Source organism: Manacus candei, unplaced genomic scaffold (assembly GCF_025592945.1).
Source record: "Manacus candei isolate 608988 ecotype Guabito, Panama unplaced genomic scaffold, ASM2559294v1 h1tg000003l, whole genome shotgun sequence".
In the NCBI taxonomy this organism is placed as follows: Eukaryota; Metazoa; Chordata; class Aves; order Passeriformes; family Pipridae; genus Manacus; species Manacus candei.
The window spans coordinates 11561584-11588965 of NW_026138051.1; the positions used below are offsets into that span (position 1 = coordinate 11561584).

The following is a 27382-nucleotide window of genomic DNA, read 5'->3' on the forward strand; positions in this document are numbered from 1 at the left end:
ATGAAGAGGTTCCTGTGTGGCCCTGGACAGCACTCTGCTAACAAGGCTCTTTGCATCTTGGTGGTTGCTGCTCATCTTTTCTTCCTTTCAGGTACAGTAATTTCCCTCAGAATTAACCATAGGGATGGTTAATCCCACTGCCAGTGGGCTTTGGGCATCCTCCAACCCAGGGGATGTCTGATGGTGTCCTGGTTTGTGTACACACAGTGTATCCATACAGGAGCCTACTTTCCTCTTGTTCTGCCCCAGAGCAGCAGCTATTCTTGCTCTGGACCTCTCCCTTCTCCATGCAAATGGTACTGAGGTTCTTGTCTATCCCTGAGCACATGCTGGCCAGAGACCTACGAGTCTGGACATAAAGCACACCCTCTCCTGGGATGCTGGTTCAGTCTGGGCTGCAGATGAGTGAGTACAAATGAGAAAATACAGCAAAGACTGAAATGTCTGCTTTTGGTTGCATCACAACTATTGTCCACATTTGGAGGAAAAAGCCTCTCGATTTTGTCATCATTCACTGTTTTTCTTCCTGTGTATATTCCTGCTTTTCTGTATAGTTTATTTCTAGTTTTTCTTCAGTCACTGTAAAATAAGAGCTGTGCATTTGCTCCATGGTATCCTTGGAAAAGCCCAAAGCTACTGACAGAATCAAATTCTGCAGTAATAATTCAGGTCTTGGGTCAAACAGTAATCTGTGCTTCATGAACACACTCAACATCCTTTCACTCCACTGTAAATCCCAATGAAACAATTAGTTCTATGTTGGGTTTTGTATTTCTTTCTTTAACCTCCCCTCAAGAACAATACAGGGCACAGAGAAAACCTTTACTTCCAAAATGCATCCTGTAGCACTGGGGTCACTTCAAACACACAAGGTAGTCGAGGAAAACCAAGGAAATTTTCCCTAATAAAAAGACTGAATTAATGGTTAGCTCTTGACAAATGTACCCACTTTCTCTCAGCTTTAGCTGAGAAAATCTGTCTGCTATAAGGCACTGGAAGGCCTGACCCCTGAAAGGGTGGTGTCTCAGCATGTCTCTGCTGGGGTGCAATGGTGCTCTAGTCTTTTATGGAATAGGTGCCAGTCCTGCCAGTCGTACATCCCACAGGGATTTTCAAATGTTGGAGAAACCCATGGGAACTGGTTTCTCACCCTTTTGGGCCCTGCAGCTGCTAGCAAGTACGGCTGAAGATGGCTGTTGCATTTTCATGTGCTGTACACCTCTCTTCATCCCCTAAAACTCTGCCACAGATTTTCTGCAATACCAGCACTGGCCATGGATTTCATAAGGCTTTAAACTGAAGGAGGTTAGATTTAGATTAGATACTGGGAGGAAATTCTTCATTCTGAGAGTGATGAGGCACTGGAACAGGTTGCCCAGAGAAGTTTTGGATGCCCCATCCCTGGAAGTGTTCAAGGTTGTGTTCAAGTTGGATGGGGCTTGGAGCACGTGGACCCTACACTTGAACTCTGTGTTGATTCCTATTTTTCATGCCTTGAGGACTTCAACTTTTCCTTTGCAAAGTTAAATTCATCTTCTCTTTACTGGCAGTGTGGGTGGTCTCAATTAAATTTCAAAGGCAATAGAAACTAGAAATAGAAGAAAGTTTTAATTTTCTTAATCATCATTCAGGGAAGAACCCAAATGAGTCCATATGGCAGCTTTTTCTTTGGAAGTGACATTTCATTTTCCTTCTTTACTCTTTCCCAATGCCGTTTTCTTACAGAAACACGGGATCTGCATGAAGAACGACTGGATTTACTAGGAAGAAATGATAAATATGTATCCCTGGTCAACTTCAGCATCCCTCAGCTCTGTCAGTTCACAGTGTGCATTGACCTAAACCGGACAGCCAATGTCAGCTCGTGGGCAGCATTTTCCTACGACACTAACACCACCTCCACTGACATAAATGACTTAGAACTCGGGCTCTCTGGAGAAAACAAGCACCTGAGACTGTATCTTTTTGGCACCAAACGAGACATTGAGATCGACCTGGCCCTTTTTGTGTGGTACAGTGTGTGCTGCTCGTGGGATGCTGGGAAACAGCTGCTGGAGGTCTACTGCAATGGGAACCTCGTGCACAGCGAGGCCCTGGGCAGCGCAGGGTGCCTGAAACCCAACGGCAGCCTCGTGCTGGGCCACCTGCACAAGAGAAGGGATGGCTTCATCGTGAGGATCAGCAACAGCTTCATCGGCAGCTTGTACTACTTCCAGCTGTGGGACCGTGTGCTGGGTCAGGAGGAGCTGCTGGGCTGTGCCATGGGCAGCACTGTCAGCTGGAAGGAGGAGTACTGGAATTTCAGCAGCGTCCTCCCCGTCGCGGACCATCGGCTGCGCTGCGGTGAGTCTGTGATGGTTTATCTTCTTGGGGCTTGTGTGTGGCTGGGGATCACACACGGAGCAGGGAACTCTCCACTGCTTGGGGCTGCCTAATGGCCTCTGAGTCACTGCTGCTGAGATTGAGACCAGGATGGGCAGAGCTGTGGCCGTGCTTACGACATTGCCTGCTCACCCCACGCAGGCTCTTCCTGATGCAGAGGTTGTGGATGAGGTAAAGCTGGCAGGGACAAGCTCTGCCACTGAGATCCCCTGGAAGCTGCTGGCAGGTGGCATCTTTTGGATGAGCCTTCTAGCGGTTCATCCTTCTGCTGGGGCACCAATCTGCTACTGAGCTGACCTGACAAAGAGCGAGGTAGGTGGGACTCTGAAATTTTCTTTCTTCCAATATGTTTAAAAATATTTAACTCAAGCCATTAGTGAGATGATAGTATCATAGAACCACAGAATCATTTGGTTTGGAAGGGACCTTAAAGATCATCCAGTTCCACACCCCTTGCCATGGGAAGGGACACCTTCCCCTAGACCAGGTTGCTCAAAGTCCCATCCAGCCTGGCCTTGAACACGTCCGAGGGCATCCAAACTCGTCCAGGCAACTTGTAATGATAGTAATCACTTTCCTGCAAGCCTTCTGTGTGTTGTGTGCCCCAGATGGTGCTGCTGCACGGACAAGCACTCTTAGCAGTGTTTAGGGTCAGCCCTGGTGTCTGTATGTACTGCATGGTATTTAAACTACACAGTATTAAAACAGGAACCCAAGACTGTCTAACTGACTGATAGACTGACTAATTTCTGTAAAACTAATGATATGTCACAATGTTTAGGTGCTCCACAATAACAGTGAATTCATCTTTGCTAGTTGTCTGTAAGCTGATGGCTTCACAGGGAAAGCAGTCACAGTATGAAGTAGTTGGTATTTTTGTGTCCACTTTGAGAACACAAGGAGCAGCCCATCAGACAGCACATCTCCATCATGTGCAGCACTTTCTGACTTCACTGCAGTTTTTTCCATCTCCCGCTCCAGTTTTCATGGGACCAGGGCCCAAGGCTATGAGATCACTAGGAAATCACTATGAAATCATTATGAAACCTCTGCTCAGAGGGATTCCCCGCCCCTCCCTCATTGCACCCTCCCTCACTCTGCACCAAAGCACACCGGCACTAATAACAATAACTGTAAATTACAACCTTCCCATCTGTCTCTTGGCTCCCTGCCCCACTGCCTTTACCCAAGCACTCCTCATTCTGCACTGCCTGTCACTAGACCTATTTCCCCACTTGTGTCCCTGGATGGTGGAGGCATGATCTGATGAGGAGGGAGGAGGAAGGCTCAGTTTCCCTTTTCCAGTTAATACCTTTGCCTTTGGGCCCATTCATTCTGTGGGAAAGGTGTGTGCTTGGCTTGGCAAGGAGTCATGAGAAGTTTAGTCATGTTTGATGATGAAAAGTCCAACACCTAAGATCAAAGCCTCCATTCAGTGTTCCTGGGCTTTGATTTTTCAAGAAAAATAACCTGGATGAATTTGAGCATCTTTTTAGTGGGACAAAGCATGTTAGAGAGAGGCTTTCAATAGTCGAAGCATTCTTTCCCTCTAAAGCAGTCCTCAAGAACCAGGTGATTTTCTCTAGTTAGGATTCTTCAGTGCAGCCTGAATAGGACATTCAGTCTGGATAATGTTGGGCCAAATATTTAAAGGTTGTCAGCAAACAGAGACAGCAGCATGTCTCACAAGTGATGGACTACACCAACAAGCACGGAGGCTACTTTTGCCTGTGGTGTCATGAACTGCTGGATCCACTTTGTGATCCACACTGGGAGGACGCTTACTGCAGTCTGACATCTTGCTAAGAACAATAACCAAGATGACTGTTGTGAAGTAACAGAGATGTTATTAAAATTTAATCATGTTTGAGACTCCGTCGTGTGTCAGATCTTGGCAAGACCTTTGCTTCCACTATAAATCTGCTCCTTACTTTAATTAACTGGAATTCATGAGCGAGCTGTAGCACAGAGGCACGCTGATGATACACGAGGTAGGGATAACAGTGAGCAGTGTAAACATGTATTGAGATTGATGTCCCATCTGTCAGACAGGGGAAGCTGCACCTGGCTGTAGTTCATGTGGATTGTCCATATGGGATCATACATATTGAGTCTACGTGAGACAATCTGAAGCAACCACGTAAGAAGTAGTTGTGCCAAAATGTTGCTGTGTAATGAAATGTTGTGGGGAAGTGCCATGTCAACACCAATGTCATGTCTTAGCTTGTTACTTATGCCCAATATTATTCTTTAGCAGCAAGGCTCGCCTCTTGTGTTTATATGTGTTGTTTATGGATGTTTTATGTTGCATTGCTTGGTTATGCAGTTGCGACATGAAGTTGGGCAGCCTGCTTTGTTTTGGAAATCCTACATCATCTTTGGAAAGCCAGGGCTCATTTAGGCAAAGTGAGTGAAACTTCTCACATGAACATAGCCAGAGGAAGCCTTAAGAAGGTGTGTTGGCTTTTGTAAGTGCTATAATTATTGTAGCAATTGCACTGGCTTTGCTTGATAGTAGAAGTAAAGTTATTGTTCTGCCTTTGCTTTTTTCCCAGGGATCTTAAAGATAATACTTTGTTTTTCCAGCTCAGCTGGGTCTTTGCTAAAAGTGTAGAAGTAAAAGTGTGTGTTCTCATCCTCTCACTGACTCAGTCTTCATCTCTTCCTCCCCCTACCTCACCCACACACTGCTTTGAGTTTCTTCTTAATTTTAAATAATCCTGGAAAGGGCTGAATATTCAAAATCTGAAAATGACTGCCAATAATACAGAAATATATTTATTGCAGTTCTCATATTGGCTAGTCTAATTTTTGCTGCTTGTCTATTGGAAACAATATATATTTATTTACAGGATGCCAAATAAACCATTTATTAAATTATCAAATGAAAATCCTTGACTAGACTTAAAAAAATCAGTGGCATAGTATTTTTATAGCTTCAGATCTCATCTGTCATCATGCCTTAGCCCTCATTTCGTGAATGGAATTACAAACATATTAATTAAAGCAAATGCAGTTACAGGATGCGGGTGGCCAGTCCCACACCTGCCTGCTGGTAATGATCCCTGACATGTGAGAATAAACAGATTTCATTTTTCTTCAGGTGATAATGAGAAGGAGAAAGAAATAAATTATAATCTGTGAAGTTATAATTATGCTTCATTTGTCAGGAGATGGAAACAGCATTCTGAGTTACGTCCCTGATCAGAATGGGTTTGGGGCTTTGTTTGGCTCTTTTTCTGCTGTTTTTTTTTCCCCTAGCAGATTTTTCTGATTCATCCTGGCTGACTCTGGGAGCTATCATACATCACCCTTGAGGCAATGGTTTTTGAAATATTACATTGATAACAACAGGAACAGAAGCCTGTAATCACACAGCTCTGTGCAGTTTCCTCCTACCTAGGAGAGGGTCTGCAGCAGTGGAACAGTCAGGGGGACAAGTTAAACCCCAGATGTTCAAACAGTTTGGGATATGGCTTGATAAATCACAGCCTAACATCATGCTTATAGTTCTGTAGGAAAGAAATATTTATTCCACTGATAAATCATGTCTGCACAGCATTGACCCTTCTGTGTTCTCATCAAACTTCCTCTCTGGCAGCAGTTCTTAAAAAAAGCTTGGAACAAGACACTCATTTTCTGTCAGCTTGAAAACAGGCACTTATTATTTGTAACATTGCACTGGGGCTCACAGAACCGTCTCTGCAGCTTCACACCACAGGGAGGCATACAGGTTTGCATTGGAAGTTTAAGCTGCAGCATTAAAGTCCGTGGGGATGCTGGAATATCTGCCTCTCTGCAGCACTGAGGGCCAGGTCCTCTGAGTTTTGCTCTCTGGGTATTCTCATGGTAGTATGATGCGAGGATGGGGAGGGCTTGTGCACAGGTGCTGGAGGAAAAAGCACATCCTCTTAGTTCCAGGTTCCTCTGTTTTCTTTTGAGGAGTTGGTTTCCTTTTTCTCTAGGACTTTTAATTCAGTAAATGCTTCTGGCTTCTTGTCTGTCAAACAGTGTTAGTGTTGGTAAGAGCTCTGTGCATGGAACATTGAGGTCTGTCTTGCAGCTCAGTGAGCTAAGCCTGAGGATCTTTTTCCAAATAAAGAATCAGCAAATGCCCACTATGTCAGGTTATGTTTCTGACCTACTGCAGGCAATGGATTTGAAATGGCAATGTGGCAGCTTGCTCCTGGACTTGCTAGTGTTTTGATGGAAGAGTAAAACAAAGTAGATTAGGTCTCTTATTTCCAAAGTTTACTACTATCTCAGATGCACAAGGCCTGAGTAAAGAGGAGAGATGTCCAAATGCACACCGAAGACTCATCAAGCATGGCAAAAGCAGGCTTGCTATTTTTACAGCTTTCTGCACACCCCGGCAGCAACAGGGACTGTGCTCTGCCAAAGCAGGTTGCTGGACAGTTTGATCTTTGGAACAGCTGGTGCATCATTCCTGCTCCCCATCCTTCTGCCTCCAGGTGTGGGGGAGCCTCCTGCCTCAGCTCTCCACCAGCACTGAGCACGTTACCTCTGCTGAGGAAACCACAGCGGCTCAAACCACCATCTCCTAGATCATAAGGTGACACCAAAACACAGACTGGCACCTCAGAGGAGCATTTGGAGGCTGAAGGTCTGAGCTGAAGACTGAAGGGTCTGAGCTTAGTCTGCAAGAGCCAACCTTGGAGAGACAACTCAGAGCTGGACTTCAGTTATTTTATTGTCCCCTTGCTCCAGTTTGACTCTGTGCTGAGTTCACAGCCTGTGGCTCAGTGCAAAGGGGAAAATCAATTGTGTGTCCAGGAAGTAGAAGCCTGTGTACTGTAGGGTGCCTGCTCAGAAGGGGCTTTTGACTTTGGATGTCCTTTGAACTTCACAAGATAATTTGAAGTCATTTAGGATAAAAATAGGAGACTTCAAGTTGTTAACAGCCCCTGTTTCTATTATTGTCCATGGATATATCGCCACTGATTTCAGTGAGTCAGAGATGGGCTGTTGTATTTCAAGCATGGGTGAGTCTCCTTACCTTGAACTACTGTAGAGAAAAACAATGTTTTATGAAGCATGGTCTTATACTGCTTATTTCTGACCACACTCTTTATTCATAGACGTTTGGCTTTGCATTCATATGTTAAGTTTATTTCTCTTAGTCAGAACTAGAATGTCAAGTCTCTGACAGTCATTCAAGTGAAGTAAAAAACAGAAATTACAAGCCTTGTAAGAAAATGGTACTTCTAGGGCAAAATGTTGTGATCCTGCTTTTCTTTCAGCACCAAGGCCTGTAATGTTACACAGTGATTCAGTTCACTGCAATTTTCTGTAGTACATGTGACAAACATCACCTGTTTTGTCCCTGTCTGCCTGGTGATGTGGCAGATTGCATATGAAATGAAAAGTCATAACTGGCTTGACAAGGTGATTCACTTCAAGGAAAATTAGCTACGAATGAATTCTTGGAATTCTTTACTTTGAAAACAAATGGGAATCATTATGTCAGGTTATCATTTACCCAGAGACCTCGAATATCAGTGTTCCTCTCACAGCCATTACTGCCTATAAACCCCTTAGCACTCAGTGTCTGACCAGTGCCTTTCTCTGAAGGCTGGCACAGCTTACACAGGCAAGAAGGGAACACAGAAAACTGCCCTTCAACATAAGAAATGAAAAAAGATAATGGTGCATAGCCTCCTGTCTTCCCTGGGATCTAAACCCTGCAAATCCTGTTTTCTCCCTTGCTATGCTGTAGTTACCTCTGGAGAAATAAATAAAAACCCAGGTGTTTGTTTTCCCTTTTGCCTTCATCCTGCAGAGGTCTGTGGAACCAGAGCAGCTCCTTGTTACGATGACCTTTGCTGAAGGGCTCAAACCTCTCTCTCACCCAGACCATTCTCCTCCTTATGCTTTTGCCAATGTGAATTCTTAGGCCTTTTATTGTTCTTTCCAGCAGGCTTGAGGAAAGCATCATCAACAAGGGCTCCTACACCTCCCCCTTTACCTCTGACCAGTAGTACCAATGGTGTTGTTCCAGGTAAGTGCTCAACAGTGACATTTTAAATGTTGACTGACACTGTAGGTGAGACACATGTTTAAGTCATTGCTGCTTAGCAAGGTGTCCTGTGGCAGCAGATCCTCCTGTTCTCCTGTGCACTCTCAGCAGACAGTAAAAGCCAAGATGGTGCACACTCAGATATGAACCACAACTCGGTTGTGATAACATGACCATGTGTTTGGGCCCTTGAGCTCTTCAATAAAATTTCTAGCAATGCAGCTGCAATCTAAACTTGGACACTTGCAGTCTGGGATATCCCAAAGGGCTTTGGTGAGCATGGGAATGGGAAAACAACTGTGCTTCTGCTGAGGGGTATGGACATGGGAAGGGGGGCAGGCACCTGCTGTGCAAAATACAGGATTCATTTCACCTGTGTTCTCTCCTTACAGTCACCTTCTTTAATGTTCATATGAACTTTTCTCTTTTCTACAAAACCAAGAGAGCTCCTGATTACTACGATGCAAGGAGGCTTCTTGAACACTGGGTGAGTAGCTTGCTTTTCTCATTTTCATGTGTTTCTAGCAAGTATCAAATGAGGAGGAGAGCTGGTAGAATCATAGAATAGTTTGTGTTGGAAGGGACTTCTAAAGGTCATCTAGTCCAATCCTCAGTGTACAGAATGCAAACTGTTGGGACAACACAGAAATGTAACAGTATTGTGGTGTTTCAGAATCATGTTATCCAAAACATTTTTAACAGGACAAAAAGAAATTCTGAAGGAAGGGAAAAGTGTTAAAACTTTGCAAAAATTCTTAGCTATTTTCATCAGGATTTAGAATTTTGATGACAATTCTAAATTTACAAGCAGCTCTAGAAAAAGTATTGATAAATCAAGTTAATAAAAATGTTTTGGTTTTTTTTTTCCAGTTTAGTATAATCTTTACTGGAGAAGAATTTGTTGTGACAAACTTTAAAATCAGGTAAGGTTCTGGCTGTGTAGTGGTGTCATCTTGACCCTCTGTCCTTTTAGCAGCCAGATTCCAAATACCCATTTCACAACTGACCAGCCCATGACAAGGGTGGAAACTAAACCCCCAGGTCTGCACAACTTCCAGTATGTTGAACACCCACATCTTGTTACTGCTTGCTTTACAAATGACAGTACACTAACCCATTGCACTGTTCACATGGGGTGAATCCAATCTGAAAAGCCCTAAGGGAAGGGTGGGTCCCATTCTGGAAGAAGAGTTTTTTGTCAGGATGCATCTCCGTTATAGTTGATCTTGGTGATTTCTGTAGATATATCCATGCTGAATTCAAGATGACTTCTCTGCTGCAAAGTCTGGCTCATTGTGGTCAGAAGGTATTTTAGGTGATGGCAGAAGGGGGGGTGTTATATTTATATGCTACTGTGAAATATTTTCTATTCTCTTTTTCTTGCAGGGGTAATTATCTACAAAGCAGTGCCTATAGGAGGACTCGTGTATGTAATTTGTTATTTTCTGATTTAAATAATTACTTTTTCTTATCCTCTGCATAGAGGATATAGTAGTTGCAGGGTCTAAATGCTGACAGTATTGTGTTTTGTTGAAATTACTAAATCATCCTGATGGACCTCTAGCAGTACTGCGAAACAAAGGCTGCTCTATGGAGTCAGGTTCCAGTAACACTTAAAGCAACAGGCTCCATTTTAATGAGAACATTGAGTTTGTGCTGATTACTTTCCTTAAATTCCAATTTGTGCCCATTGATTCTAACCAGCTTCTAACTTTCTGTGTCCCTCTATGTGACCTGAAGGGGAAGGTAAAGCGGATGTCACAAAGGTAAGATCCAGGGTTTTGAACTGGGTTTCCATAGTTCATGTTGATTTCATATTTAGGGTGAGGAGGAATTATACCCCTCCATGGCTGTTTGAGCTTCAGAGTGACCAGAAAAGCACACATGGAGTAATGCTTGACTTGGGAAAATGCATTTGAGCATCCAAGGTTCCCATCTCATACCCTGAATCTTAGGGGACTCAAAGTGCTTCCATGGCAAGCTGTGAGGTTTGTGCTGCACCGTAAGAGCTGGCTGTGAGCAGTGTCCTTCACTGGGGCCAGTAAGTGGACAGTGCCCCAAAGGGATACCAGAATGAATCCTGCACCTCTCCTGTAGGAAATCCAGATTGCCTTCTGACCCCAGGCCAGGAGGAGGGGGAGCTGGGTTCCCATCACCTTCAAGGGGTTGCAAATGGTTCAGAAAAGCCTTGAGGAATGAGGGACCACTGTGTGGAGACAGGAATGAATTAGAAACACATGAAACATCCCAAGCCTAAGGAAATCTCACTTGTTAGCCCTCAGTTAAATTAGAAGTCCATTGAGGTGATCCACTCATGGCTTCTTGGAGCTTTCTGCCATGTCTGAAGCCACTCAGTGGAGGCACTGTCTTTCCAAACCTTCTAGAGTCAGCCAGCCCAGTCACTTAGCACAATAGCTGTTCTGAGGAGGAAAAGCTGAAATCCACCAGAGATACTGAAAGTGGTTAGTTAGATAGTTTTCCAGGGAGTCATGGAGTCTTCTACCTCTGGTGGACACAGGGTTTTATGATTGGCTCACTCCAAACTTTAAACACTGTGAAATGTTACTAATATGGCAGCCTTGTTTGTATGTTCTATTTGTAGCTACATCTGTAAGGCAATTATAAAGGCCACCTCTCTGGAAATACAAGAAGTGCTGAGTCTCAGGATCAAACAGCTGTTGAATGACACATACAAAGAGGGACCATTATCCTTGTATGTCAAACTTGAAGATGTGGCTGTGAAGTCAATAGGTATTATTTCACTAAAACCTCGTTGGAAATCACATGCTTTGTAACTCTAGCTACAAGTGTTTTATCAAATTTAAATTTTGTGGAGACGTTAGGCTAGAAAACACCCTTAAGAAGTAGCCAGACTGACCTCATCTGATGCACAAGCTGTAGAACATCATGCAGTGACAGCAAGATAAAAAACTTGGGTTACAATCTCTACTGCTCCTTAAAATACAGAACTAAGACAGAGGTAAGAGCTAACAGACCATACCTGAAACTTAAAACATTTTATACCAGTGACTTACAAAATACCAGTTGCAGAGGATAACACTACAAGCCTGGAGGAAAGACATTGATGGGATAATGAGGGGCAGTGTGAAAGCACCTTCAGATAGATTAGAGAAGCCTGCAGGATGTGCTGTCATTGAATATGGTTTGCGATGCTGGAAACTAACACTGTACCTGAGAACTGACCTTGTCAAACAAAAGAGTAAAAGAGTGTAGAAGAAGAGACCAAATATCTAAACAAATCTAAACAAAATGCTTTCTTGCAGATAGTAAACTTGTAAAATACTCCTATGCAGTCTGCAAATTACAGCTCATTCCCATCAGGAAACAAGGTCCACAGAACAGCTGGGTTCCTGTGTGTGTCAGCAAGAACTTCTTTTTGACTATTAAATCTTTTCAAAGAGCTCTTATGTATTTCCTCCTCAGCACTGATGGATTGTCCAGAAAGCTTTTCACACACAAGGTACAAGGGGAGTTATTCCTGGCCACTAACAAGTCCAGGCTCCGAAGCAGAGGTCAGCTGCAGGAAAAACCCTCTGCAGTCTGCTCAGAGGAGCTGGTGAGTGATGAGATCATCTTGTTTTGGTTCCTCCGTGGAAAACAGGAGGGATCACCAGGCTTTGTCATGGTAAACCAGGTGGTAGTCTGTCATGGCAGCAGTGCCATGCCAAGGAGGATGCAAAGGATACAGGGCTGGTCCAGCACGACCTGCAGGAAGAGGGAGTGTGGCATCATTCCCATCACCTGCAGTGACCTCAGGACTTTCTGCTTGGGCAGGGAGGGAAACACAAGCACTGTAGCATTTTGTACCATCCCTTCATGGCTCCCTCCCCTCCAAAACCTCCAGGTGCATTTCAAAGGGCTCTGGCATCTGGGCTCTGCTCTCACTCTGCTGAACAAGTGCTAAGTCAGATCTGACTTGCAAGTCCATTTAAAGTTGGGCTAATGAATTACATTCTTAGTTACCTGAGTGGGAAATATGAGGAACATCATTATTATGTATTTTTTCCTGTAACAATGTACATTGTTTTAATTTTTCAGTGCAATTAGTATTGAACTAGAGCAAGCTTTTTGGAAGGAACCAAACATGACTAAATGTAAGCTACTGGAAAAGCTTCCGAATAGTATTTTAGGCCTCCAAGATATCACGGTAACAGAAGGTAAGGCACCAGATACTTCAGTGACACAGTGAGTCACAGTAAAATAGTTTTACTCAGATAATGCTTATGTTGGACATCTGAACAAGGGAAGTGATAAAACTGCTTTATGTGCATCCTGCTCGCCTGGTCATCTTAAAGATGTTTTAATGCTGATTAATTTTGCAAGTGCTTCAAAATTCTCTAGCTATCACTTTGAAGATTTATCTCAAATTCTACACTTTGATTTAGAACTAAGAAAATAACCAATGAATAATGTCACAGGTTTTGTCTGTCCATACCCTCTGTTACCACATCAAAGTAGTTCATAATATCTGAAGCACAAATCAGTATCTGGAATTGAAAAGTTGGTGCTGTAGTTCACATAAGTGATAAGGTGACATTACCACATGGTTATATCTTCTTTAAGCTATGCCAAACAGTGTAAGCTGTTTGAATGGTGAACAAACCCAATACCATATCCACCTCCTCAGCAGTGCATCAAATAGTAGATAAATGAAAGATATCTGCAGTTGCACACAGTCTCTCTGACTCCCAGGGTGTAAAACTCTGCTTCTATAAAAAATTACAGAAGGATGATGAGATGATGAATGGCAAATGCATTTTTTCAAATGATACCATTCAGAATTTGCTTTTGCTATGGTACCAGGCAAGCAGCATTTGGGGAGAGGGGAGGATCTTGTCTAATTTGAAACTCACAAATGCTTGTAAACATGGCAAAAGTTAAAGGTAAATATTATTTACAGGTAGTATTTATAAATCCAAAAGCAAGTGACAACATTCACTTCATTGACATGTTGAGGGCTTATTGACTTATTTTTAGGAGATAATTTTGTAGTAGATCAGGAGCATTATGACCATATGGAAAGAGAGGAGAAGGAGATTAACTCCTGCATTTGAACATAGACACATGTAGCTGTATAAACAGAGTGACAGCTATGCCACATAAATCATCTCTGCTTCCTTGTTTTTCAGAGAATGCAGAAGATGTTATAGAGCACATTTTATACCTCTTGCCAGATGCAACACTGCATGTGGAAGAATTAGAAATCATTGCAAGTAAAATTTCTGGTATCGTACAGCTTGCAGATGTGAGCGTGACACTTGCAGAGGCTGCATTGTCTATACTAGACTATATTTCACTGCAAGAAATAGAAGATCAGAACATTAGAAAAATAACCAATACGTAAGTAAGATAACTTGCCCAGAAGGGGCTTCCTAATTTGAAATGGCACCATGGACTATTTCATTCACTCTATTAAAATATCACCATGGGATTTAGCAATTTCTGTACTTGGATCTTAAACATGTTTGTGGTTATTAGCAGCAGAAATTGGTTATTGTGTTGTCAAAGGTGCTTTTACCAGAAACAGTTCTGCAGAAGTCACCATCACAGTGTTGTTCCCTGTGGGCATCCAAACCTGGAGGCAGCTCAAGGACTGCCCAGCTGCCACCTCCTCTCATAGGGGATCTTTGTGGCTCAGCAGTGAGGTCTGTTGACAGGTCAGCCTGGAGACACAAATCTCTGTCACTCCTCTACCTGTGCTGATAAAGACTTTTCAAACACAGCTATGCAGTGATAAATTAGAAGTTCTGAGTGGAGCAGAACTATGCCACAGCCCAGTTGTTTGCAGTGGACAACTTGGCATTGATTTTCCAAACCCAGGAGTCTGCAAGGAGGAGCAACCAAAAACAGCCTAGAAAATCTGTCAGAGAGAAAGCACTGGGTAGCTTCGTGATCGTTTGGGCTGTGTGCTCTCTCTTCCAAGCCTGTCACACTGCAGTGTGTGGAGTGAGGGCTGTGATAGCTGCCAGCACGCACCACCTCTGCCTTCTCAAATAGGCTGCGGGGTTTTTAAGGGAAATATCCATTGCTTTGAATTCTCCTCCCATGAAATGTAAGGTTTTAGGGACAAGGATGTTATTCTTGATCCTTAATGGAGATAGAGTTGGTATTTTGGGGAAGCTGAACTCCAGGCTTTGCAGCTCTAGGGCAGCTGTGGCTGAAAGGGTCCTGGTGCGTCTGGGGTTGCTGATGCATGAAGGTAATGCCAGACCAAAGGACGGGAAGATTTTCCTTCAGTCTGTTCTGGGAACAGCTGTCTTTCACATTTTCAATGGAGTTTTATCCCTCCTTGCATATTGCTGAATAGCCTTAAGGGAGCCAAACAAGCTGTGGAGCTGTCCCTGACTCTTAATACCCATGAGTATTAAACAACCCTAATTTGCTGCTTCCTTTACATTCCAGCCTATTCTGTCTACTTAGAAAAAACCTCACTGATAGTAAGGCCCAGAAATGTCTGTCCTTAGAGATAATTAGAGTTTTACTGGATGAGCCCTTGAGCAGCAGCCCTACCTTTGGAGCTTGGAGTGGTGGGGATTTGGAGCACAGATTTCCAAAGGTTCCTTGCAGACTAACTTATCCTGGCTGTGATATTTTACCTGAGGGTACAATTAGATGCCTGAAAATAGTCAAATTAGCAGATTTTACAAGTCACTGCCTTCCAGATGAAATGCAGTATTTGACTGGGTGTGAATTTTGACTCAGGTCTTCCCAGAACCACCTTGTGTGGTCCCTGCAGGAGGGTATCTTCCACCTACCAGACTTTCAGGCCACTGAAACATGCTAACTCAAGTGCTTGCCTTCACCTGACCCTGTGCAGACAAAATGCATCTACCCCAAAACGGACCCATTCTGCTCTAGGGCTTGCTCCTTGTGGTCATAAATCACAGCAGAGAGTTTTAGCCGATTGTTCCCTGGATGTGTGTTATGAAGCCAGGAGAACATTTCAAGAGAAGTATTTTTTTTCTCCCTGTTTCTTCTGTTGAAGTATCCTGCAGACAACTGAGGAGATAGGCTACAAGGTGACTTGCGCAGACAGAAATACGTTGGTCATAACCAATTCCTCGGCTCTGTTGGTGTTGCGTCCAGATCCCAGCACGTTTGGAGGACTGGCCTTTGGCATTACCTCCTACAACAGAGGTGTGGATCTCCAGGTGAGAGCAAAGTATCACTCAGACTCATGGACTAAACCAGGCAACCCTCCTGCTCTTCTGTCCCGTTGTGCATTTGACCTGAGAACAGCAGCTCTGAGCATGTCATCTCTCTCCTGCAGATCCATGTGCAAGAAAACCCTTTCAAAAATGCCTTGGCCTCAGTGTTTTTGCCAAAATCCCTGAAGAACTTCCTAGGGATCGAGCACTGTGACCCAGACAAGCATTCGAAGATCCAGTTTAAGTTTTATGGCACTACTTCACTTTTCGCGGTAACTACGACTCCCAACAAACCCAAACACAGCAGGAATGGGCTTAGCTGTTCCCAGTGCATACAAAAGAAATCCCAACAGTGTCGTCTGTTCCAGGCACAGTTAGCATCAGCCTGAGAGAGAAATGTGCAGGGAAAATGTGCTCATGCAGCAAAACCTTCTCTGTAGCAAGGATGCTCTGAGAGGTGTCTGTAAACCTTAGACTTACCATTCATTTTCTGTAGCTGATGTTATTCTAATCCTTCTGTTATGCAGGAAAAGAACATACCCTGACCTTCCTCTGATAGTAAGCTCTTTCTTAAGGACTTGGGATATACCAAACATCATGAAAATAACTTCAAGATTTATGTCTCCATTAAAATAATAGCAGCACTGACGTGCAGCATTTAGGATTATTCTAGTAGTTATTATATTTTATTAACTCCAGGAGGGGTGGGTATAACTTAAAAGGGAGACATTTCTTTGGAATGATGGTGCATACAGACTGCTGAGCAATACTTTTCACACAGAAGAAACATTCACAGTCGTGCCTACTGTCTAATGAGCTTAATGATGTACAACTGGATGTTTAAATGTACTGAAACAATTATACAGCTTTCTCAATCCAGCTGATGCATCTGAGACTCAGTTCTGCTTCAGCTGATGTGGAGACTGTCCTGGAATTGCAGCTAAATACATTTTCTAATGAAGTAGCAACTTTACATCCAGCATCCCACGGGGTTTAGCTGATCACCATTTCCAAGAAGTACAATTGAAAAAAAAATGGGAGCAGGCAGAGCTTGGATCCTTTTTGCATGCATGTGTTTTTCCACTGCAGGATGACAGTTTAACGATGAAGAAGTTGAACACTTTTGTTGTGAGTGCCAGTGTTGAAAATGCATCAATTCAGAACCTTAAAGAGCCTGTGACTGTCACTCTTCGGCACATAGAGCAGAATACGGTAGGATGTGTTCCTTTCCTCAGGGATGAGATGAAGCAGAGCTGATTTCACTCACCCTTACAGTAAACTGGGAACAGGAAAAATAAGCTTGAAACGCTTTACTGCCTGACCTCTCCATGTTACATCAAAACCCAAATATTGACAGACCACACAGGTCTCGGTGTTTATAAATTCCTGCAGGTTACTAAAGTTTGTGTCTCCACAAGACCTTTTCATTGTTTTCTTGTTAAGATCTGGACAATTTTTTTCCAAGGAATAGCTTATTTGCTAAAAAACAGCAGGTTTTGGATTGGACTGAAATGATTTATCTGTGCTCTGAACTCAGCAAATTGGTTTAGTCACCAAAAAAAGTAAACTTCAAAAAACCCCAAGACATTGCAAAGATGTTTTCAAGATTAATACGCTTTATTTTGTTTCAAAATGATGTTTCAAAGCTGAAGTCTATTTTATTCTAAATGGGCACAGGTCAAACTTGTTGACTGAGTTTCACCTTAGCATTTCTGGGTTGTCAGTGTTTAAGGTTCAGCCTCCACATGAATATATTACAAACCCAGAGCAGAACAAAATTATTCAATAAGATGAATTTAATTAAAGTTCAAGTCAATGAGAGCTTGGAAATGCTGCTTTTATGGAGATATGCTCTTTCCATTCAGTTCTAGCAAATATATACCCAGAAATTTTATCTAGATATCCCCTCTCTTCTGTCATTTTTACTCCACCAGGCCATCTGGCATCTCTCAGATTTTTTCCCTCAACCTTTTAAAATTATCTTAATTAAATATTTAATGAGTTGTCATCCAAACCTACATCTTTGGCTCTCTGCCTAATTATATTTGACAGTCTACAGATCACACATCTTAACAGCTTATCTGTTAGGCTGGCTTCCTGTAAACTCTCTGCTTTATTAAACTTTATTAATGATATAATAATAATAAAAGTAAATGAATCTGTGCCCTGGGAAAGTTTGCTGCAGCATTATGAGTAATAAACTAGAATGTCCCCAAGAGAAAACATTACACTGAATATCCATTTACATCTGTTCAGCTCTTACATGTCTTCCCTGTCTGGTTTCAGAGAGAGGAATCACTGAAAATCTAAAATAAAGGTTTCTTGTGGGTTTTGTTGTTGTTGTTGTTGGGGTTTTTTGTTTTGTTTTGTTTTGTTTTATGTTGGTTTTTTTTTAATTGTGTAAAATCTCAGGTTGTTATTCTGGGTCTTAGTCATAACTTTTGAATTTCACCAGTAATTTGGGGTGACATCTCAGACACCACATGAAACCAATAAGATTAGACACAGGAATTGGTCTATGCTGGACAATATGTCAGATTTTCTGCTGTCCTTAAAAGACTACAAGGTACTGAAAGATACAGGTAAAACTGGGAAAATCACTGACTCCCAGGATTTCCCTTGGTAAAGGGAGAAGCAAAAATCAGGACTCTGCTGGTTTAGTGCCGTGGATGAGATGGACAATATCCCAGCTGGCCCTACAAGCCCCAGAGTCCAGCAGCCCCTGACCCACAGACCCCCTGCAGCAGCACCACGCAAAAAATCAGAGAGCAGTGCAGGGGAAATCAAACCCAAATCAAAGCCTTAGTTCTACACCCCAGTCAGAGCAAGATGCACCGTCTGCAAGTGCAGAGGGCGTACAGACACACTGAATAAATGTCACAGCCTCCTTTTCTCTGCTTCCAGGGCAATGCAGCAGTGCACTGCGTCTTTTGGGACTTTGGGAAGAACAGTAAGTGTTATTTGCCGAGCTGCCACACTTGCTCTGTCCCCAGCAGCCTTTGGCTCCTTGATGTGGCACCTTTGAGACTTGGGGCTGTCCTGTTGAGTCGGTGTTGCTGCTTTGGCTTGATGTTGGTACCTCAGTAATCAGTGTTAGCCCTAGGGATACATGTATGGCATAGTACAGTGCTGCAGCTATATCAGTAAGAAGACTCAGACTAAGAAAAAAGCAGAAATTATATGAAATGTCTGATGAATTCTCACAGTTTCTTCAGGGAGGTCCATGGGGGCTTCGCTGGGATCAGGCCTTGAATGTGTCTCATGCACTCAACAGACACAGAGAGATAACTGTGTATTGGGTTAACTCAGAGCATGTGGGAAAGGCTTGTTCTGCAATTATCAGGGTTCAAAAATATATTTTTTTAAAATCAGAAGCTTAGCTTCTGAATGTGTCATACATTCCCCATAAATAATCTTATGTTTCACTCTTTTATTATTGCTTTCAAGCCTAAAATAGACAAAGGATAAGTGGACACAAACACACGATGAATATCAACCCATTAATTGGCTCAAATAACTCCTAAAAATACTGCTAAATGTTAACTCTTCATGAGTTGCAATAGAAGATTAGTTTTAGTTTGATATGTTGGCTGCTACATATTTGAAAAAGGAGAAAAAGATGGATAAAAGTATAGCACAGCCATAAGGCACCACTTCTAAATTCAGTCTTATCTGAGAAGATCTGGCTTTTTCAGTGCTAAACTCTGCCTACATAAATCCTCTGCCCTGTACATACATCTTTCTTTTTGTGTTTCCACATCCTGCAGCACAACCTCACCCAGCACTAGGTTCTTCTTGCTTTTTATGTGTGCAGACATGTAAATGACTTTAAATATTTCTTCATTCCACCAAAGGCTTTCATCCAAATTTTGAGGTTCTCAGGCAACTACAGAAGATGTGTTCCTGTGTGAAATCTCACTTGTGTGCTGCTAAATGACCCTGCAATCTGTACTAACTTGAGCTCATCTTCACAAACCCTGCATGCTGCAGAGCTATAAATGACTGAGCATGACTAACTCTACTTAAAAATCCCTTTTTCTCTATTACACAGATGGACTGGGTGGTTGGAATACATCAGGGTGTGAAATGGAATATACAGATATGAATTACACAATCTGTTTTTGTAACCATCTTACCCATTTTGGAGTCCTACTGGTAAGTACTCTGTGAATCATCTCCCAAAAAGTCCCGTGGCACTAAACAAAGTCATCTTTAGATTTGGGGAGAGATGGGAGATTCATATCTATGCAAGCTGTTAGATATCTGCAATTTTGCCAAAATCAGTAATAACAAATAAAACAGTTACAATAATTTAATGATAAAAAGTCCTCTAAATGTCACCTGCTTCAAGACAATTTCATTTTACAGATGTAGTTTGTACTTCTTTGCAGTGTAACTTAATCAACCTTAATGTCTTATTTACTGTGTTGGAAATACTGTGTTGAATTTATTACCTGCCAGTGGCAACTAATGACATTACATCTTTTGGAATGTTTTATCTATGCTCCATCAGAAACTGAAGTTTAATACAAATGTGGGAGATGTCATTATGTATCACCTCTTATTTCTCTGCAATACAGAGAAAACTGCCTCTGAAAGTAAAATGTGGAAAGCTGATATGACTGCCTGAGAATGGGCTGCAACAAAGGCAAAGTGATAGGCAAGTTCTAAGCAAACTGAGTAGATTAAAATTGTCTAATCCCAGTAGGATACAGCCCACAGGATCGGGTATGGCCCCACCTTTGCCTTAGGATGCTTCCCCTAGAGGTCAGCATCACCCTGCTCCACCAGAAGCAAAAGCCCTCTCCGGGAGTAAATATGTGACATTACAGGGAGGAACTGAGATGGTTCAGATTTCGGACACTTGCTCAAGTTCCCATTCAAATGAAGAGAATTCAGTTTGATTTTAAGATCATACCTCTCACTGCCACTTTAGTAATCAGCACACCTACAAGTATTCAGCATCAGAGATGTGGGTTACTGGTCTGAGGTTCAAAGCTTCACCAAATAGAAGAGAAACTGTGTCAGGGAACAACAAAATCCTCTCAGTATTCCTTCAGCAGCTGTGGAGAAGCAGAGCACAGCCTCCTAGCTGATTTTGCAGAGGGATGCTTTCTGGACAGGGAGGATCCTCCCACACTCCAAGACATTTAGCAGATTTGTGCAGTTCCCAAGCATGGCAGCTGCCACTGAAACAGAATAGTTTCTCCTACAAAGCAAGCTCCAGAGGAATAATTTTGTCAAGATCCTGGAATCCTTATTAAATTTGTGTTTCCTGAAGGACAGCTTTTCTAGCTTCGCAACTTATTGCTGGATACTTTAAATACTGCATATCTTTACTAGTTTGTATATCCTGTAGGACTATACAATAAGAAACACATAAAAATGTTAATGGAAACCCTCCAAAATTAGCAGTAAGCAGAACAGGAATTGATTTCTTTTCAATGTGAAAATGTGTACAGGAATTTTCTTAATCTGTGGTGGCAAACAACTGTGATTCTTTATCTTGTAACACAGGACTTGGCCCGGACAGAAATAGATGTCACACATGATCATATATTAACTGTGATAAGCTATGCAGGATGTGGTGCTTCTTCCCTTTTTTTGGGAATAACGCTGGTGACATATTTAACCCTTGAGTAAGTCTGATCCTTTTTTCTCACATGGCTTTTAATATTTTAGCAACAATGGATTTGCAGCAACTATAAGAACGTTTGTTAATATTTGATGCTGTAATGCACAGGAGGGAAGATTGAGAGCTGACATTATAAAAATTGCTTTATTTTGACCTCTGGTGAAATTAGAAGGATTCAAACACTTAATGCTTTAATACAAGCACCAGTCTGAACTGTTCAGCAACTTCTATGTTCCTAAATTACACAGCACCATAGAATGGCTGTACACTGGATGATGCAGAGATAACCTTGTGGACTTTCCCCTTCTCTTTAGGAAGCTGCGGAGAGACAATCCTTCAAAAATCCTGCTCAACCTTTGTGCTGCACTGCTGATGCTGAACATGGTCTTCCTCACCAATTCCTGGCTGTCCTCATTCAACCAGCCAGGCCTCTGCATCACCATGGCCATGCTCCTTCACTATTTCCTTCTTGCAGCTTTCACGTGGATGTGCCTGGAGTCTGTTCACTTTTACTTGGCTCTTGTCAAAGTTTTCAATGTTTATGTCCCAAAGTACATCCTAAAATGCTGCATTGCTGGCTGGGGTAAGCAAGCAGATTTCTTCTCCACTTCTGGGCTTGTCAACTTCTCTAAGATTGGGGCATATTTGCAAAAGCAAGTGAGGACACTGAGCTAGCAGAAATGACCTGAGCTGTAAGGATGGATCTCTCCCTCCAGGCAGGTTCAGCTTAAATTTCTTCTGCTCAAGGAAACATTAGCATAAAGTGCCTATTGCTCCCTGCACAGTCAAATGAAAAGGTGAAAGTGGGTGTAAGGAACTGCTCTCCTACCCCTCCTGTTCTTACAGGAATGATTTATCAGGGTACCTCACATCGGTGTGTGTGCCTGCAACAGTATGAGCTGCCCACAGCCTTCACCCTTGCACTGGGGATACTCAAAGGTGTTTTTAGTTCCTTCTCCAAGCCCTGTGTCCAGAATACCTGGCATTCTATTCATGATTACCCCACACAGGGGGGATTTGACTTTCATTCATTGCTCTCCTGAGGACTTCCCTGGACAAGCATCAGAGGCTTATCTGGGAGAAACACAACAAAAAGAGCCCATAGGCTGGTTCAGCTGTTAGAAAAGGTGTTATCAGAGGCACTGACCTAGAGCAGAATTTGGTCTGCATTATTTGGGTCACCATTAGATGCTGCTTTAAAGTAGGGGGAGGTTGGCTCTTGAATAGTGTGAAGTGTATTGTCTTCTCTACCCTCAGATCTGACGTTGCACACAACTGTTCTCAGGGGCAGCCATCCATGATGGTGTTGTTGGCAGCAGCTGTTCTCCACAGAAAAGACAGGACTGAAAAAAATGTGGGAAATGGGAAATGAGTAGAAGGGAAGACTGATAAAACACTGCCTGGAAAACGTCTGCCTCTATAAGCTCTTAACACAAAATGCTGTGGCTTGCTTATCTTTTGACACTCAGCTTTTGTAATAATTAGTTGGTTTTATTTTGCCAGATTGGATCCCTTCTGGAGATGTTTGAATACTCACAAACATTTTGCAAACACGGATATTTTTATGCCTACTCATTTGTGATTTACATAAATAGGGAGATTCGACCTGCTATACCATATATTTAATTACGCTTGTTTCAGAAGGAGATTTTGGGGGTAGATTTTGATCCTAAGATGCATATGTCTGCTGTAATTACTCATCAGAGATTATCTGACATCTTTCCATATTGTCCATTTTTTTTCTTTTAAATCAAAATATTTCTTTTTCCCTTGCTTTCCACGTTAGGAATACCAGCTATTGTAATTATTCTTGTGCTCATTATAAACAAAGACTTCTATGGCAATGGGTCGCACTCTGAGAACAATCCTTACAGCAATTTGTAAGTATAATGCTTTCAGCTTTTTGGTGGTCACCAGAGTATCTGAAAGATACAAGAGATAAGCAGAAGGCAACAACTTCTCTCTTGCTTTTGTCTTTTCTCCCCATCTTTACCCTCTCCTTTTAGTGGTTCTGGTTCATTGAATCATTTTGGATGTGTGGCTACTGCACAGAGTAACTCTCACATCAGTGAAATGGGCTTGAGGACAGGGAAGGCTTCTGCCAGACAACTCCCTGTTTGTTTTCCGTGAAATCTCTTTCTTTACATGACATTAGCTCAGTCTGGTGGGACATTTGTATATGCTCCTTTGTGTTCTGGGTTTCTGGCAAAATGTGAAGGTACAATAATTGCTCAAGGATTTTGCACATTTGCTTCTTTTTTGTTTGTTTGTTTTGTTTTGTTGTTTTTTTGTGTTTTGGTTTGGTTTTTTGTGTTTTGGTTTGGGGTTTTGTTTGTTTGTTTGTTTGTTTTTTTAATGTCAATTCATATGATGACTGTCTCATCATAATTTCAAATTCTTTTATTTAAATCATCTCAGCCTCCTCTCTTTTCCAGTGGGAAAACACTGCATTCTTTCATCCTTTTCAAAAATGGTTTTATAGCAAAAGTGCTTCCATTTTTTTCACCTGTTTTCTGTTTAGCACAATCTGATCACTTGTTGGTGAAGATCACCTGGAATATTTGAATTTTATCCCATCAGAGAGGCAACACACCCCTGTGACACCTCAGAGGGAAAATTGTTACCCATTGTTAGCAAAAAGACACTAGTTTATGTCTAAGGAAAAGCTAACCAGTGGCATGCTATTATTTAGACTCCTAATTAAGTCATGTTTAACTTGGTTTTCCTAAGGCAGTGTGTCTTTGTGTGTATACATCATTAAGTTGTGAAACAATTGTCATGTTTATCTGAATTTGGCAGAAATAGTAACGTCTCAAAGTTAATGAATATCCGTAACATCCATCAGAAAAGGCAAGCAGAGAGATTCCATGAATGTCCTCACTGGGTGAAAATAATGGCCCTGAGTGTTGGAGAAGCATACAGGATACTTATTTGGGGAACCAGGCTTCCTGAGTTTCACTCTCACAAACTCCTTATATTGAATCCACGCCTCCCTTTCTTGCAGCTGCTGGATTCAGGACAGTGGAGTGTTCTACATCTCTGTTGTGGCCTATTTCTTCTTGATATTTTTGACAAATACAGCCATGTTCATCACTGTTCTCCTCCAAATCCACTCTGTGAAGACAAGGACACAAAGGAGATCCAGATTCTGGAAACAGAGTGTTCTCCAAGACCTCAAAAGTGCTTTCAGCTTGATGTTCCTTTTGGGCTTAACTTGGGGCTTTGCCTTTTTTGCCTGGGGAGAAGTGAGGATATTTTTCTTGTATCTTTTCAGCATTTTTAACACCTTGCAAGGTAATTTCTCAATGGAGCAGTGCTATAAATACAACAATTTAAGGCTGCAAAATAGAAATAAATTTGTAACATCATGTAATTCAAGCATAGGGGAAGAGGAGAGCTTCTGTATTACAGGGTTTAGCTATTTTTAAAGGAAGGCTCTGTTGCAGTGGGATGACAGTGTTGTTTAGACAGCATTGCTGTTATAGACTATTAAAGACATGAATTCATGCCTTGGAAACATGGGTCCCAATAAACACACCTTTTTAGGAGTTGGCACAATCCTTTTCATCTGGGCATAAAAATGGTTGATAAAATCCACAGTGACTTGCAGATTATTCTTATAAAAAATCTGCAGAAACCTCTTCCTATCAGCCTTCCATATGTACAAAGGACTTGGTGCCACTCTGGGCCAACAGAATCATAAAATCACAGAATGGGTTGGGTTGGAAGGGACCTTAAAGATCCCAATGCTGGCCCAGGGACCACCTCTCTGCCCATGTAGAACATTACTGGTATCAGGGGCATACCAAACATTTAGAAAAGGGACGCTGGGTTGGAGAATACATCTGAAAACACATTAATCTCTCTTCTTGCTTCTCTAGGGTTCTTTATCTTTGTGTTTCACTGCCTAATGAAGGATGAGGTAGTGAAGCAGTGCCGAGTGCACTTCTGCTGGGGAAGATTCCGTCTGAGTAACTATTCTGGTAAGCACTGAGGGGGTTTGTTTAGCTTGACTCATGAGTCTTTGTCTGCTACTGGTGCCACATTTGTTCTACATTAAGAAATAAGGCTCCCTCAGTAAACTTTCTGCATTGCATTGGATGATTCTTCTTTAGTAAGTCTTTATCCTCTCCCATTATCTGCTTATATGATATGATGATGGGTTGACAGCATGCAGTAAAAACTGCAGATTTACAAAAATTATTTTAGCTTGGTCTCTGATTCTGTTCTCACATGCCATTCAGTGTTCCCTTATGTGAGCAGTGTTTTTGGTGACTTTCCAATCTTCATAAAGCTGAGATTCTGAAATTTATGCAGAATATTGGGCATGCTAGTAGCTATTTCTTATGTGCAGGAGCTGGGTTTGCTCAGCCTGGGAAGGAGAAGGGAGATGTCTTGCTGTCTCTGGCTGTCTGAGGGGTGGTTATTCTCTGGCTGTTTGAGATGTGACATCTGTACAGAATTTTGTTCCTGTGCCTTCCACTCTCTGATTTCAGACTGGAGTGGGTCAGGTGCAACTGCAGGATCTACACCAAAGCATTTAAACCGCAAATCACCATCCCAGGCTTTGCAGAGTCTAAATTCTAATGGAACAAGTTCAACTTCCAATGGTTCAGATTTCCTTCCCAGGTCTTCTCCAGATAGGAATTTTAAGATTGGTAAGAAAAACAGTGTGCACTGCATAGACTGGAATGCAATAGGTTCCATATGGTGACTGTCAAATCCCAACCAATGGAAATAAATAGGAAATCTTTCACTGCTTTGTCTGTGCCAGAGTGTGGTTTGGGGTTAATGGCTACATTACACGTGGCTTCTCTTGTACTAAGGAAAGTAAGAAAGCCCTTAAAATCCTGGGATGGCTCTTCTCCAAAAGGAAGGGAACCCTGCTCAGCTTCCATCTTAGGCATCTAAGAGATATTCTGCCCTGGGCCAGCTGGCTGCTACTCACATGGGACCTACTTCCAGTTAGGAAGCATCATAGTCTTGAGATAGACGATAGTGCTCCCTAACTGGAATTGCATTCCCAAAAGAGTTGAGATCTTGGGGATTCCAGAAAGCTGAACAAGACCTGCTGTGAGTCTTTTTAATCCAGAAGAATCCCAGCAGAAGGTTTTGCCTTCCAAGATGAAGAAATTGTTGTAGAGCCATTTACTGAAACAGGAATAGCACCAAACATTCCTGGTTGTTTTTGGAAACATGCTGATTTGTGTTATTTCCCCAAAGGTGTTAAAACAGTGAGTTCTGCATATACTCTTACAGGATTCTTTCTAAATACATTAAACCAAATAATTATAATGGAAATTTTTTCCCAATTCTTTCCCATAGCTGAAGTCCATTACAACCCCAGTGCTGTATCTCCAGAAGATGGTGAGACCAAACATCCTTGTTCACAAAGAACACTAACCATGGATACAGGACTGCACTATCCACAGAAAGCAGGATTTTTACACTGATACTGAATTTGTTTTCTTCTGATTATCTAGTGATGGTTCTCCTCTGTGTATGAAAACAAGCATTGTTCAGATAATTACTTCTAATGTACAGTTATCACTCTGGACACAGTTATCCCATGACTCAACTCTAGGCTTCAGTGGAATTTCAATCCTGACCACACAAGGATTTGCTGCCCCCATGTTTCCAAGATTAGTCCTCATGTTAAACAGAGACTGGAAACATTCTCTCCCTCATCATTAGTCCCTCCCATAGTTCATCTTTTTTTTACCCTTTACACCCTCCTGCCATTTCTCTGTTTTCTTCTTCATCTGATACTTATTGTCATAGCCTAACACACATAACACTGAGTTTCAAGTGATATTTTTTAGCCTGCTGGTTGACTGCCTCAGGCACAGACATATCTTTCCTTACTTTTTCTGAAATGGAGTTTGACCAACTTGGACATCAAGAAGTTGGACTCAGCCTCCAAGATGTATGTTTTTATTTTCAGATGTGCTGGCTCTGATGATCTGGTTTTAGATCTCTAAAGAGACGTAGATGCATGTTTAAATGTTTTTAAATGTTGCCCAGTACCTTCAAATGGAATGTGGAAACAATAAAAACTGAAATTCCCACGTCTAATGGGTATCTATGTGTATGAAATAAGTTTCAGATTATCTCTCCTGAAAAAAAAAACCCACAAAGTAAACAGAACAATAGCAGATA

At 42.1% G+C, this 27382-nt stretch overlaps 1 protein-coding gene across 1 annotated transcript; it reads left to right on the forward strand.

Annotated features, from left to right (window-relative positions):
* Positions 1–27382, forward strand: ADGRG4 (adhesion G protein-coupled receptor G4). The gene is made up of 23 exons (XM_051785794.1): positions 1–91; positions 1726–2343; positions 8318–8401; positions 8812–8906; positions 9290–9342; positions 9806–9845; positions 10160–10185; positions 11022–11170; positions 11864–11996; positions 12479–12597; positions 13570–13780; positions 15426–15591; positions 15711–15860; positions 16678–16800; positions 18493–18538; positions 19640–19743; positions 21106–21227; positions 21538–21806; positions 23010–23103; positions 24228–24517; positions 25105–25206; positions 25720–25881; positions 26549–27382. The coding sequence occupies exons 1-23, from the start codon at positions 1–3 to the stop codon at positions 26674–26676; spliced, it is 3375 nt and encodes a 1124-aa protein (XP_051641754.1). The 3' UTR covers positions 26677–27382.

Coding starts and splice junctions, on each gene's coding strand:
- ADGRG4 (XM_051785794.1), top strand. CDS start 1: ATGAAGAGGTTCCTGTGTGGCCCTGGACAGCACTCTGCTAACAAGGCT. Junction 11,171..11,863: donor TGTGGCTGTGAAGTCAATAG/GTATTATTTCAC, acceptor TTTCCTCCTCAG/CACTGATGGATTGTCCAGAA. Junction 15,592..15,710: donor ACAGAGGTGTGGATCTCCAG/GTGAGAGCAAAG, acceptor TCTCTCCTGCAG/ATCCATGTGCAAGAAAACCC.